At 41.2% G+C, this 14,057-nt stretch overlaps 2 protein-coding genes across 2 annotated transcripts; both read right to left on the bottom strand.

Moving 5' to 3' along the window:
- Nucleotides 1-4,514: 4,514 nt before the first annotated feature.
- On the bottom strand, nucleotides 4,515-5,279 carry h2afx.2 (H2A histone family member X, gene 2). The gene has a single exon (NM_001015968.2). The coding sequence runs from the start codon at nucleotides 5,254-5,256 to the stop codon at nucleotides 4,825-4,827; it is 432 nt and encodes a 143-aa protein (NP_001015968.1). The 5' UTR covers nucleotides 5,257-5,279; the 3' UTR covers nucleotides 4,515-4,824.
- A 5,210-nt stretch (nucleotides 5,280-10,489) lies between these two features.
- Nucleotides 10,490-11,087, bottom strand: h2ax (H2A.X variant histone). Its single transcript, XM_002935003.5, has one exon. It carries the CDS (start codon nucleotides 10,957-10,959, stop codon nucleotides 10,540-10,542), a length of 420 nt encoding a protein of 139 aa, XP_002935049.1. The 5' UTR covers nucleotides 10,960-11,087; the 3' UTR covers nucleotides 10,490-10,539.
- Nucleotides 11,088-14,057: the final 2,970 nt, after the last annotated feature.

The raw sequence follows: 14,057 nt of genomic DNA, 5'->3' as shown, positions 1-14,057 counted from the left end.
CCGACTCAACCGCCACTTTCCTGGTTTTGGCAAATGAAAAACAGTTTACAGACACTTTTGTGAATTTGTCATTTAAACAACATTTTTTCCCCCCATTTTCAAAATGGAGTTTCACTCAATTCTAAGCGCTTCTGTTTTGTTTCACCCAGTCTCCATTTCACACCTCTGGTAGGGGCCCCATTAGGGGCAATTAACATATTAATGGGAATTAGCAGCCTATGGGGACAAGTTTCTGTCTAACTTTAGAACAATAGGTAAACTCACTTACATTTTCAAGTAAACCACTGATTAAAAGTTTAATTTATATCTTATATATAAACAGTTTGCATTGTTATGCTAATTCTAGCTTAAAGGAGACATATAGGATAAATGGGAGAACCCTAATTTTGTAGGCAATTATGAATAATACATGGTGCTGGTTTCACTTTGTGCTAAAAATTAATCCTATCTGTAAAAATGTCCCCTGCTTGGAGCTCCCTATAGATCCTATCACTTCTCTGTCCGAGTTTGAAATGGAGAGTGGGCGTGTCCTAATGGTCCCTGCCAGAAGCAGAGTATGAGGGGGAGAGCCAATCACAGCCCTGCACTCCCACAAGCAAAGACAGGCTTCAGTTCCCTATCAGGTCAGCCTAGCTGCTGATTGGTTCCTATGTTATAGTGCAGTGTATGGAGGGCTGCCGGCTCCCCAGCTCATCCAGAGAATTCAGCAAGCAGGAAGTGGAACAGATGGGCGGGGCTAGTGGAGTTTTGGTGCAATTTCTCAAAAAATCTGTCTGAAATACAACTTTTTTAAGCACATTACTTCTATATCTAGAGGAGTATAATTCTCTGGTACATTCTTGATTTTTATAGGATATGTCTCCTTTAATGAATGAGGCAATAATAACATTTTGTGTGAATATATTGTATACATTTTTATTTAAAGAAAAAGTGACATTTGCCCAAACTTATTTGTGCCCCCATAGCATGTCCAGAACTACAGAGCTGCTTAACAGCCTTGCCCCCCACCTTTAGCTGTTCCCCTTGTGTCCCAGTAGCCATACTAGTGATCAGCAAACAGCACATGCACACTGGCACCCAAACTGGGATACTGGGGTACAGGGTTTGACTGGTACTGACAAGGCACTGGATAAAAACCTGGTGGGCCCTAGTCCTGTTGGACCTCTTTTCACCGGGCACGTTGGTGTGTGGGCCGGATTGCTGTTGACCAGTAATGAGTAGTGGCTAGAAAAGATGGTATTTAGACTTTTAAATCTTGTTACAGAAGTGGAATTACACAGAAATATAGAAAACACTTAAAAGCCCAGCTTGTCCTGAAAAAAATTATTATGTATAATTTCCCCTGGGCAAACTAAAATTACCCTTCAGAAATGCCCCCAAAATAAAAAAGACAAATGCATATGAAATGCAAAATCCTGCTGTTTAAATCCGCATTCCAAGGCTCATGTAGTTGTGGGACTGGGTTTGATGGCACTGACAGATTTACTAAGAGCTAAAGGCAAATTCATAAAAAAAATGTCGGTAAAATGACACAATCTGAAAATTGTCTGTTTAAAAGACAAATTCACAAAAGTGGAGATTTGAGAATTAGGTGAAAAATCCCACAAATCTATCTCCACTTTTATTTTGTCTCAATATCACCACTTTTGTGAATTCCCCCTATGTGTGTTTTAGCAAAGAAAATTCTCAGTACTGTCCATGGCAGGGTATTTTTTGGTGTTTAGTAGCTGTGACAAGTAGCTGCTACTAAATAGCTCTGTGTGTCTTCACCCTAAGGCCTGATAGCAAGACCCTCTGCCTTCATTGGAAAATCTCTTTTTATGCAAAGAAAGCAAGCAAGAGCAGCAGCTAAGCTTGCATTCTAGCAATGCACATCCTGGCAGATCGAGGTAGATCCTGGCTACAATCCAGCATGGAGTCACAATTGTGTTGCTCCATTTGTCCCTAATCATGGTGGCTGTCCTTGTTCTAGCAGCCATCGTAACTCTGCATGGTTACCCATGGTTAATTCAGGACACGTGCTTGGTAACATTGCTATGGCTGTGTGGAAACAACCCAAAATGAAGTTAAAAGAGGCCCAACATCTAAGGGATTTTTTTTTTTTGTCTTTTCTAGGCACCCCTATTCAAGGCGCATTCAAATGTAAAGGTAAAGAGGAGGCTGGAATAATGCAGAACTAGCTGCTAGTTTTGCTACTTTTTGTCAAGTTTAATACAGTTAGTGCACTGTAAAGAATTTATTGATACATACAGGAAGTAAATAAATTCCCACCCCCTAGGCAGAGACTTGTGCTTGCCATGGCAAATCCCAGGATTGGCGTAATGAACAAGCCATTTGAAATTCTAGAAAATTATTAAATCCTAAGAAACAATTGTGGACATTGCCTCCTATATAGAAACATGACAGTAGCGAAATAAAAATTATTAGGCATGCAAGTTGCATGGTCATTTTTTATATAAATAGTGCTTCTGCTTCAATTTATATAAGAAAAAATATAGGTCATGTTAATACATGTGGAGTTCACAGGAGACATTCACAAAAAAACTTTTGACGCTCCAACTATCCTCTAAAACAGGACTGTATTTATATATAGGCCCATGCCTAGGGATGCCTAGTATTAAATTTTTTGTAATGTTATATAAAAAGCATAGTACCCCAATGAGTTTAAAGGAACAGTAACACAAAACAATGAAAGCATATCAAAATATTTACAATATAATGTACTGTTGCCCTGCACTGGTGCAACTGGTGTGTTTGCCTCAGAAAGAAAACTCTAGTTCAGTTCTGTCCAACTGGCGGCCCGCGACCCCCCTCTGTGTGGCCCCCCACCTGTCTGGCTGCTTTGATGGCTTACTCTTGTGTAAGATTTAAATGGTATCAGTACTGTGATTAACTGCCCCCCCTTCATGGTTCACACCTCAGATTCAGGCTGTAAACCCTCTGTATTGTTTAAAAATGTAATCCCCTGTGTTGTTCACACCTTTTAATCTCTGCATTGTTCACCCCCTGCAGTGTTCACACCTCAGGCTCAGGCTGTAATCACCCACATTGTTCCCCTGTTCACACCTCAGACTGTAGGAGCAGTAGAAACCCACAAATAATCCCTGCACACTACAAAAAGAACATATACTGAGGTGGTACTGCAATTAAAAAGTTTTTTAATATATAGTTATTGTGCAGACTGTAGGAGCAATACCAGCATAGGGCAAGCAAAGTATGGTACACACAGGCAGGGTAGGGCAGGCAGAGTATGGCACACACAGGCCAAGTATGGCACAAATCAGCCAAGAATGGCACACACAGTCAAAGTATGGCGCAGGCAGGGTAGGGAAGGCAGAGTATGGCACACACAGGCAGGGTAGGGAAGGCAGAGTATGTCACACACAGGCAGGGTAGGGAAGGCAGAGTATGTCACACACAGGCAGGGTAGGGAAGGCAGAGTATGGCAGGTTTTTGCTGTACTACAACCATTAATGTGGGTATGGTCATATGTTAACACGGGTGTGGTTTCAAGTGGGTGCGGTTTCAAAAAGGGGAGTGGTCAAAACTGGCTTCCATTATCGGCCCTCCACCACGTAGGTCGGAAAAATTCAGGCCCTCAGTACCACAGAAGTTGGACAGCACTGCTCTAGTTTATATAAACTAAGCTGCTGTGTAGCCACGGGGGCAGCCATTCAAAGGGAAAAAGCACAGGTAGTGTATCTTAGTGCACAATAATGCACACACACACAAGCATATTTAAAGCAGAACCACATGCTACTGCAGCTTTACTCTAACACACAGCATTCTGTAACCAAGCTAAGGCTCAGAAAAAAAGACAAATGTAAAAGCCAACTCTGTCCTTTCAGTGAGCAGTTTATTAAGGTCCCCATACACTGGCGGATCTTCTCCCAATATCCCCCACCTACGGGTGGGCGATATCTGGAGAATCCAGGGTAATTCAATCGTTTGGCCCTGGGGCCAAATGATCGAACTATAATGAAAACATAGGTAAAGACGGTCCAGGGACCGAATCAACAAGCCGACGCGGTCCCCGATCCAACTAGATTTTCTAACCTGCTCAATCGAGATCTGGACGATTTTAGGCCAAATATTGGTCGGGCAGGCCCGCCATCAGAAATCATGGGGCCCCTCAGAACGGAATTTTCTGGGCCCCCCTCCTCCTCCTACGCCCCTCCCATCAGTACAAAAGGACACAGACATTGGTAGCCAGGGCCCCCCTAAAACATTGGAACATGTTTCCTCCATGTGCACTAGTCACATCAGTCTGGGGGAAGACAGTGGATTTTGGTACAAAAATGCACTCACTTGTTTCTGTGCAAATAAATCCTCTGTCTGCACCCAAGCCAACACAGTGACTGAGTAGAGATGAGATGCCCATTGATCAGTTTAAGAATCAGCCCCTTGTGGTATCGGCTAACAGGTAAAAAAAAACGCTTTACTTCATTTTTCAAAACTGCCTCTATTTTCTCCTGCATGAAACTGGGTAACTTCAGAAAATAAGCCCACTAGTATGCCTTTCCAGAGAATTCACTTTATAGCCGGTGAAAATGCATTTCTAGATTATATTCCCATAGCAGATTAACCACAAATCACTAATCACTCCATGTGCCATCACCATAAACGAGTCTCTGCCTAGACTAACCATCTCTGGGTGGGGACAAATCCAGCTCATGCTGCATACCACCGGTCCTTACAGTAACAACTCAAAAGTATGTATTATGAAAACCCTGCAAGCTAAGCTTGTGTTACATATTACAGCTTTTATCAGACTTGTGAGTGGCCCTTAGAAGGGCCTTTTAGTACAGAGAAGTAGCGTACAACTTAATATTCTTGGGATTGCTGGGAACTCTTCTTGCCGGAACTCTTGCCTGTAGCTGTAGGAGCCGCGGAAGTCTTTTTAGGTAGCAACACGGTTTGGATATTGGGCAAAACACCTCCCTGCGCAATGGTCACCCCTCCCAGCAGTTTGTTGAGCTCTTCATCGTTGCGCACAGCCAACTGCAGGTGGCGGGGAATAATACGGGTCTTTTTATTATCCCGGGCCGCGTTCCCAGCCAACTCCAGAATTTCTGCCGTCAGATATTCTAATACAGCAGCCAAATAAACTGGTGCCCCGGCACCGACGCGCTCAGCGTAGTTCCCCTTCCGTAATAAACGATGGACACGACCGACAGGAAACTGCAAACCAGCCCTGGATGAGCGAGTCTTGGCCTTAGCTCTGGTTTTGCCGCCAGTCTTTCCTCTTCCAGACATTCTGCAAGAATCTCAAAGCTTCGTATACTAATAAGAGATAGTTGGCTAGCGGGCGCTCTTATTTATCTGCAGTGTTATCCAACTCTCGTTGGCTCTTGGTTTGGCGGGAACTGTGACGTGTAACTACGTTACATGCTATTGGTTCGTGCGTGAAGCTGTTTGTTCATTGGCTACAATCTGTACGCTCTCTTCTACGCGTTGGTATAGAATGTTTTTCAGAAAAGGCGCCAAAAAGGAAATCCAGGAGAAAGAATGTTTTTAAAAAAAGGTGTACATTGCATATACTAACATAGTGTAGCAGCGTATCTGTGGCAGCATTTGCTTTCATATGATACATTCATAAAGAGATTTTAATAAAATATGCTTTTTGCTATTATGCCTTTGTAATAGGTACGCACAGCATTTATCTCTGCTGAATGTAGAACTACTATTCTCTCATGACAAATGAATTATACAATTGAAAGTGATTATCAGGGGCGTGTGAGACCTTTTGATGTTATTTTACGTATGGAGATGATATCATTTTGGCATAATTATATTACACTTTTATTAAATACGGGATATGTTCAGTGCTGGCAAAATTGTGCTTAATGCTCTTAACTCCAGTTTAAGCAGCAAAGAACATTGACAGATTTACACAGAGTAGGTGGGGTTCTTATTGCAGGATTATTTTTTTTTATTTTTAATGCTGTCTCTGGAGAGTTGGATAGACATGTTATTGTGCAATATTGCTTTAACAGTAAAACCCTGATGTTTGCTGGATTAGAGCTCTTACCATCTCTTAAACATAATAGAATACAAGTTATCCAGCAACTTCCGAGTGAAGTAGAGTGGTAGAGCAGTGAAGTGTTTTTTTTTGTCCCTTTAAGTTGCCTTTTCGATGAAAAATGGAATCTTAGCTACATTGATTCAGTGGTATACATAGGATGTGCAATGGAGAGAGTAGAAAGGAAATTGGAATGGCATTGTCTATTATTAGCCAAAATTGTGTTAATAAACTGAGTGCTGTTTTTTAATCCTACTGGTCAACAACGGGTAAATTTCAAGGTTTCTTTTTGATTTGTGCTGCATCACATTTACTGGTATCACACTGAGCAGCATACATCCAACAAGCAGAGAATTTAACAAAAAGCCCCTCGGGTGTGCTCAATAAATGCTGCTTGCAGAATTTCCCAGGCAGTGTTTCTAGTGGCATTTTTACATGTGGGTGAAGTTATAGGACACTTCAGGATATACATGGCTAATGTCCTACTACGGGTTTTCTCTGAAACTGGTGAAAATACCAACACTGCCTTTGTAAAGGTGACAGATGGGTAGGTTTTGGCTTGAAAACAATGGATTTTATGGCTGAAATTAGCCCCATTCACGTCACCCACTATACACTCACTTTACACCATTATTTCACAGATGTTGTTGTGTAGGTCTATTCGCCATTTTGCAATAAAGATGCTTTATCTAAAAGAATATGTGCCTGCCTTTTTATGGAGTATAGTTTCTGGAATACATATATAATGTGCCCTTACATAATATCTGATTAGCAGGTGCCTAAGAATAAGGCCAATGCCACAGGGGCATATACTCGGCAAGCCGAAAACCACTTGCCGAGCACCTGAATGAATGGAATACCCTCGAGTGCAGGCACGTGTAGCCGATATCCGCCAAAAATATGAAGTCTTGCGTTTTTCGGTGGATATCGGCTAGACTCTGTAAAGCGCTGCGTAAATTGATGCCGCTATATAAATAATAATAATAATACATGTGCATGCAACCAAGCGTATTCTATTCATTCAAGTGCAGGCACAAGGTAGGTTGAATTGACAGTAGCGGGCGTATTCTCGGCAAGCATTTTTTGGCTTGCCAAGAATACGTCCGTGTCGCATTAGCATTAAGAGAAATTCTGTATGAAAGATGCAGTTCTGTAAACAAGGTCAGACAAATCCAATTATACTACTGTCCAGACAGTTGAAGATTGCCACAGCAGCTGCAGCACTAACATCTCTTCCTTTGTTGTGATGTGTTGCATATTATAAGGCCCATTCTGGGACCCTACAGATGTCATACATCAAATAAAACTTTTTATATTTGATGTCAGGAGTACAGTAGGGTGGTTATACTAAGTCCACAAGCTATACTTTCAAAATTTACTGACCAAAAAGGACTGTGTAGTTGGGATGCACCGTATCCACTATTTTGGAATTTAGACAAATCCTTTGTGAATTATTTGCCGTTATACCAAACCGAATCCTAGTTTGCATATAGGCTATGGAAGGGTTGAAAAGAACCATGCACTTAAAAATTTTCAACTTGCCTGATCATGTGAGGAAAAGGCATGTGATTTCAGTTCAGCCAGGCACTTGGATTTGTCTGAATCCAAATCCTGCTGAAAAAGGCAAAATCCCGAACCAAATCCTGGATTCAGTGCATCCCTAAGTATGTAGTGCTGCCTGCCAAGCCTAAACATTTCTGCTCCTAAAATTAAATATAGGCTTACAAGCCTGTGTAAGCTCCACAGCACGCAGACGTAAAACATTTTCTAAATCATGCCAAAATTTAATACCAGTAATTGAACTGTTTACTCTATCCCAGTGCATAGGGTTCCAAAGCGTGGGGGAAACTATTCAATCATTATTTAAATGTTGGATGTCGAGCATGGTTTTTAACCTAAAAATATGTAAGAACCTCTGCTTCATTTGCATTAAATCTGGTATATATTTTATATCTCAGGCGTTTCATAACTGTATTGTATCCTGTATGTTCACATTGCAGAACTGCTCATAACATTGCTACATTATGACTTCAACTTGAACAATGAATGTTTAAGTCGAACATCCCAGTCTCTTGCCTTCACTTAGCTAACCGTCCCTTTATTTTATATTGTTTCTCACTCGGTGTTTAAATGCCAGCAGAGAAAAGCCAATTTGTTGCCTTCCTCTGCCTAAGTGTGTGTGCTCTGACAGGCATGTGATCAGCCTGTTTGCACACACACACACACACATAGAAAAAATTTTGGAGCAGAAATGCTAAACTAGGGCAGAGCTCTGTCAAAATGGTATTAGGCACTATATAGTATTCATCACTGCCTACATAAAAAAAGGGTGATTTTTAAAATTTGTAATATATCCCATTTAATATGGTTCACTCTTGATGTTACTTGCTCTTAAAAAAATGTTTAGCTACAGTCTTGTGCTTGTACACTCAAACACTGTGCTAATTTATATAGGTTGCAAATAGGCTTATGGTGTAAATAGGAAATTGCTGGGACTCACTGCGAAATGCTATGATGCTCAGAAAAGCCCACTTTTAACTTTGTACGTTCTGAAGAATGGTAGAGCAAAGAAACCATTGCACATACCAAATATGTTTTTTTATGTAATTATTATAAAAGATGTTTGCATTAAGTAATCAATCACCAAATTACACATCGCAATCTATATAAATTAGAAAAAGCAACTATACTGACACAACACAAAAATTACTATTATAGTTATAGATACCAAGCTTGTGAAAGTCCAAGCACTTGCATGTACCATCTGTGCCTTTTCTATGAGAAGGTATCTATCATGCATCTTTGTAGTCTTTCATTTACTAGCTGTCTAGTGATGTGGGGTTTGACAAAAAGTTTACCCACACCCAACCACACTGTTTTTTTAAATATTATTAACAGCAGGCAGGTGAGCAGGAAATGTGCGCTGAGATTGTGGATGAGGAGGGCCATGAGAAACGTTTTTGCCACCAAGAAAGAAAAACTGATTGGTCCATGGGTATCACTGCAGGTTTTGGGGAGGCCTGCACATCACTAATAACAGTCTACCCTTATTCAGGTGGGCACTCCTGCAGCTGCTTTTCCTTTATTTCTACTGCACCTGTCCTTCCTCTTTACATTAATATTCTGCTGGTTACTCTTGATTATGAAAACTGTTACCCAGCACTTTGCAGACAGTTTATGGGTCCCCAGAATATTATTTAAAAGTATTTCAAGAAGGGTTTATGAATGTTACATCTGCTACTGACAAAGTAGAATAACTGCTAGAGACTTAAAACAATAGCTATTTATAAATTTTAGTCCACCCTCAGCTAAAAATAACCACCCAATACAGCCTAGCCTATTAATAAAAACTAGCATATCAGGGTTAGTTACTGCCATCTCAGACTGCTTTATGTTCTTTTCCCAGTTCTAGAAGATATTACTGACCAGAAGCCTATGCTATTAACATCAGGACCCAGACCGGTTTAATTCACATGTGTAGATGGTGCCCACCAACCTATTGTTTTAAGTTGAGCAAACGGCATAATTGGAAGGTGTGAGGTTAAATCCATGAGGGGGAATGCAAGGCAAGCCTTCATAGGGACCCTGAAGTCAACATAAGTTTTCTTTAAGTACTTGGTTCCTCTTGTCTTTGAAAGCTCATTGAAAATTGGAGTCTGAAATGCTGCCCTAATAAATTTAAAGGAGACATATTGCTAATTTTGTAGGCAATTATGAATAATATACGGTGCTGGTTTCATTTTGTGCTAAAAAAATAATCCTATCTGTAAAAATGGCCCCTTTATTGGAGCTCCCTATAGATCCTATCACTTCTCTGTCAAGAGTTTGAAATGAGGGGTAGGTGTGTCCTAACGGTCCCTGCCAGAAGCACAGTAGGAGGGGGGAGAGCCAATCACAGCCCTGCACTCACACAAGCAGACAGGCTTCAGTTCCTTATCAGGTCAGCCTAGATGCTGATTGGTTCCTATCCTACAGTGCAGTGTGCTGAGGGCTCATCCAGAGAATTCAGCCAGCAGGAAGTGAAATAGATGGGCGGGGCTAGTGGGGTTTGGGGCAAATTTCTCAATAAATCAGTCAGGAACACAACTTTTTTAGCACAATCCTTCTATATCTAGAGGAATACAATGCCCTGGTATATTCTTAATATTTATAGGATATGTCTCCTTTAAGACCCAGCAAGTATAGTATCTCTTTAATACAGCAAAAGTTGCAATACTTACACACATTGCCTGCATGGGCAGACTATTCTATCTGGAACCAAAGTGCAACTAACCATTATATCTGACCTTTTTATCTACTAAAAGGGACCTAATCAAATATTTTATAGGAGTGCAAATCGGAGTGCCTCTCTAATAGAAGCTCTTGACCAGTGTTTCCATTATTAGTAGCGTGTGCCATACGTTGGCTGATGAGATACTAATGTACGTTTTGGATACAGCAGACATTACAGCTCTATTTAGACATTGGAGTGGCCCTTAAAAGGGCCTTTGGAACAAAAGGAAGTGACGTTATTTTCTTCAGTATTCTTGAGATTGTTGAGAACTCTTCTTGCCTGAAGTCGGAGCAGTACTAGAGCTCTTTTTTGGTAATAACACAGCCTGAATATTAGGAAGGACGCCACCCTGTGCAATCGTGACTTTCCCCAGCAGCTTGTTCAACTCCTCATCGTTACGCACGGCTAGCTGTAGGTGGCGAGGAATGATACGGGTCTTTTTGTTGTCGCGGGCCGCGTTCCCAGCCAGCTCCAGGATTTCTGCTGTAAGGTATTCTAATACTGCGGCCAAGTACACCGGAGCCCCGGCACCCACACGTTCGGCGTAGTTTCCCTTCCGCAACAGGCGATGCACACGGCCCACGGGAAACTGAAGGCCAGCTCTGGATGAGCGAGTCTTGGCCTTAGCTCTAGTCTTGCTGACTGCCTTTCCTCTGCCAGACATTTTCTTTTTTTCTACCTTCAGCAAACTTAACAATCAAACACTTCAGTGTAGACGCTCTACAGAATGTGGAGCAGCGGTTAGTGTGACGTTATTTATACCTTACTCATCTCGTAACTGATTGGCTGTTTTTTTTTATTTAAATAGTATTGCTTTCTAGAACACTCTTTAGTGGGTGGTGACGTGTTGCCGATTGGCTGATTCTGATCCTTATAATTGTTTCAAACTAGTTAGCCAATTGGCTGTTAGCGCGGGAGCACTTTAAACATAACACTGCTAAGCTGATGAAACCACCCTTCAGGATATTGTGTTTTCCCTCCATTTTAATACACTCAGTGATTTAAAATTGCGCATAAAAACACGAGCTATAAATCATGTATGTCCTCAAAAGGCAACATGCTGCATTTAGCTCACAACCTCATTGGGTAGCCGTAGTGCATGCTACACTACTACGCGCTCACTGCATCATTTATTTTCCGCGCACATATATACAAACTTGCACCGGGTTATTTTAATTGGTTTTCTAATTCACAGATGACTTTTCGTAAATGCAACCCCCAAAAATTCACCCCATCTTCCTGTAGCCAAGGGGCAGGGCGCGGTATAGAAATTAAGTACCGTTCAGTTGGCTCATGAAATTAACCCGCGCAGAAAAGGCTAGCCAATCAGCGACGCGGGTAATTACCCATTGTTGTACGGAACGAAAGTTCATTGGATAACAGCGCTGCTGCCGGCTATAAAGCCAAGGCTGTAATTATATGGTCGAACTATAACAGGGATTTATGTACTTGTAATAATAAGTGCTGCTGTAGAATGTCTGGGAGGGCAAAGACCGATGAAAATTTAATGCCAGGGCTGCCTTGCAATGTCCGTCGCTTATTACGGAAAAGGAACTACCCCGAACGAGTGGGTGCCGGTGCTCTGGTTTACTTGGCCGCAGGAACTGGCTGGAAATGGTGCCTGAGACAACACGATGTTTAATTTCCCGCCACCTAGAGTTGGCCGTACGAACCATGTTCTAGCAAAAAAATCTCCCCAGAGTCCGGAGTATTAATATACACATATGAAAAGGTGAATTTCGTTCCACAGAAGTGTATGCTGTTTGGTACTGTAGCTGATGACGTTTGGCCTTAAGGACAGTCCTTCCCTTTGCAGATGTTTGTATCCCTAAATTACCATAACCATGCCTCCTTGCACTTACTATATTTGCACACAATGGAAGTCTGTTATCCTAAAATATAATATAAGGGGAAGGGTGCACAAATGGCAGCCGATCCTTTATGGGTTTACTTGCATTTTGCTGATCATTCGTTCCCTTGCTGAAAAAATAGCCGATCTATCCTGACACATTAGCAGTATGCCTGGACTGCATAGGTCCAGACTGAGATGAAACCGGTCCTGGAATTTAATGTTCACAGAGGTCCACTTAGGGCCAATTAATAGTGACTGTCTATGGCATCTTATAGCAACCCCTCTGGTGTTTGCCAGAATCTACTGTTTACAGGGTAACCCTTTTGAAATAAAAAATATAACAAGTGGTATAAAGATGATACCTTTATTGGCTAACTGAGATAATCATATCTCATCATCTCATATCTTATATAGATAATCATAGAAAGCAAATAGTCCTTCAGTACCACTTGTTTTAGAAGTATTGACTTAAAGGATCTGTTCACTTTTAGTATGATGTAGAGAGTGATATTCTGAGGCAATTTGCAATTGGTTATCTTTTTTTATTTGTAGTTTTTTGTTCAGCTATTTGGTTGCTAGTTACCTTATCAGTCAGAGAGTGGTTTGAATGTGAGATTGGTGGATATGAAAAAGAGAGGGACTGAGCAGAAAAATAAGTACTAAAAAGTAACAATCAAACTAGCCTCACAGAGCAATAGTTTTTGGCTTCCGGGGGTCAGGGACCCCCTTTGAAAGCTGCTGAGAGTTAGAAGAAGAAGGCAAAGAGGTGAACCAACCCTTTAAATGTATAGGGTAGTTGCATTCTGTTTCCCACTGTGTAGGGAAAAATCTTATGCTAACTGGTAATACTGAAGCACTCATCTGTACAGGCCAGTTAACTGGCAGGCTTACATAAAACCAGTATGTTATTGTACTTCTTTCTGGATTAGGTGATGGATTTTTTTTTAGAACTGGTAGCCAACTGCTTGCATTATAGGTTTCAAAATTCTTTACAGGTATGAGACCTTTTATCCAGAATGCAGGGCCTGGGGTTTTCTGAATAAGGAATCTTCTTGTAACTTGTCTCTCCGTACTTTGAATATACTAAAAAACGTTTAAATAAATAAACCCAATAGAATTGTTTTGCAGGGTAAAAGGAAATTTGTTTTTACGGGCCACCAGCTGGACAGCACTGATCTAGAGCATCCCAGCTTTTCCATATTTAATAAAATGACCTTTTATGTATATTTTAAGTGATCTGGTCAACCTACCACAGGGTATGAGTGTAACTAGATAGTACCCGGTCTTCTGAACAGGCTATAAAATGGTGTGGAACAAGAAATACAGTCCAGTGACCGAGCACACCCAGTGTCCGTGTATGCTTAGACTAATAGATGGAACCTTACCCATAAATGACATGGTTACTGTATTAAAGCACATTGCAATTGCTACCTTCTGAACAATACCAATGGGGATGTTCACCTTTTTAAAAGTGCCCATAAAGTAACAGTTCTTGTCATAGTGTCAGTTGGAATTCTTTAAAAAATATTTCAAATTTAAGCACTGACAAAAGTTCTACATCACGGACAGTCTAATGCTGTGGGGACATCAGGGCAGAGGGGTTGCCACCTCCCTTAGCTCTTTTTAAAGCCTACATCATTTAAAGATTGTCAGCAAATGTAGAATGCCCAATATTGCATGCCTGGCTTTTCCAGTCTCAGTTACTCCCTATTAAGCTGGCCACACACGTGGCGATTTTCGTGCGAAAGATCATTCCCACCCTCCACTGACGTTCAGGGATGAATTGTCAGATATGGAGGTAGAAACAATAGGATTTCTACCTCCTTCTGTTAATTCAGCCCTGAAGGCAGATTTTGCTCAGGCGCCCGATCAAAATCTTATAACCCACCTGATCAGTAAATCGACCGATT

Source organism: Xenopus tropicalis, chromosome 7 (assembly GCF_000004195.4).
Source record: "Xenopus tropicalis strain Nigerian chromosome 7, UCB_Xtro_10.0, whole genome shotgun sequence".
NCBI lineage: Eukaryota > Metazoa > Chordata > Amphibia > Anura > Pipidae > Xenopus > Xenopus tropicalis.
Note: the sequence above shows the minus strand (reverse complement) of the source record. Positions and strands in the feature narration are given on the sequence as shown.

Bases quoted from the DNA above. Each gene is read 5' to 3' on its own strand.
- h2ax (XM_002935003.5), bottom strand. From the start codon at position 10,959: ATGTCTGGCAGAGGAAAGGCAGTCAGCAAGACTAGAGCTAAGGCCAAG.
- h2afx.2 (NM_001015968.2), bottom strand. From the start codon at position 5,256: ATGTCTGGAAGAGGAAAGACTGGCGGCAAAACCAGAGCTAAGGCCAAG.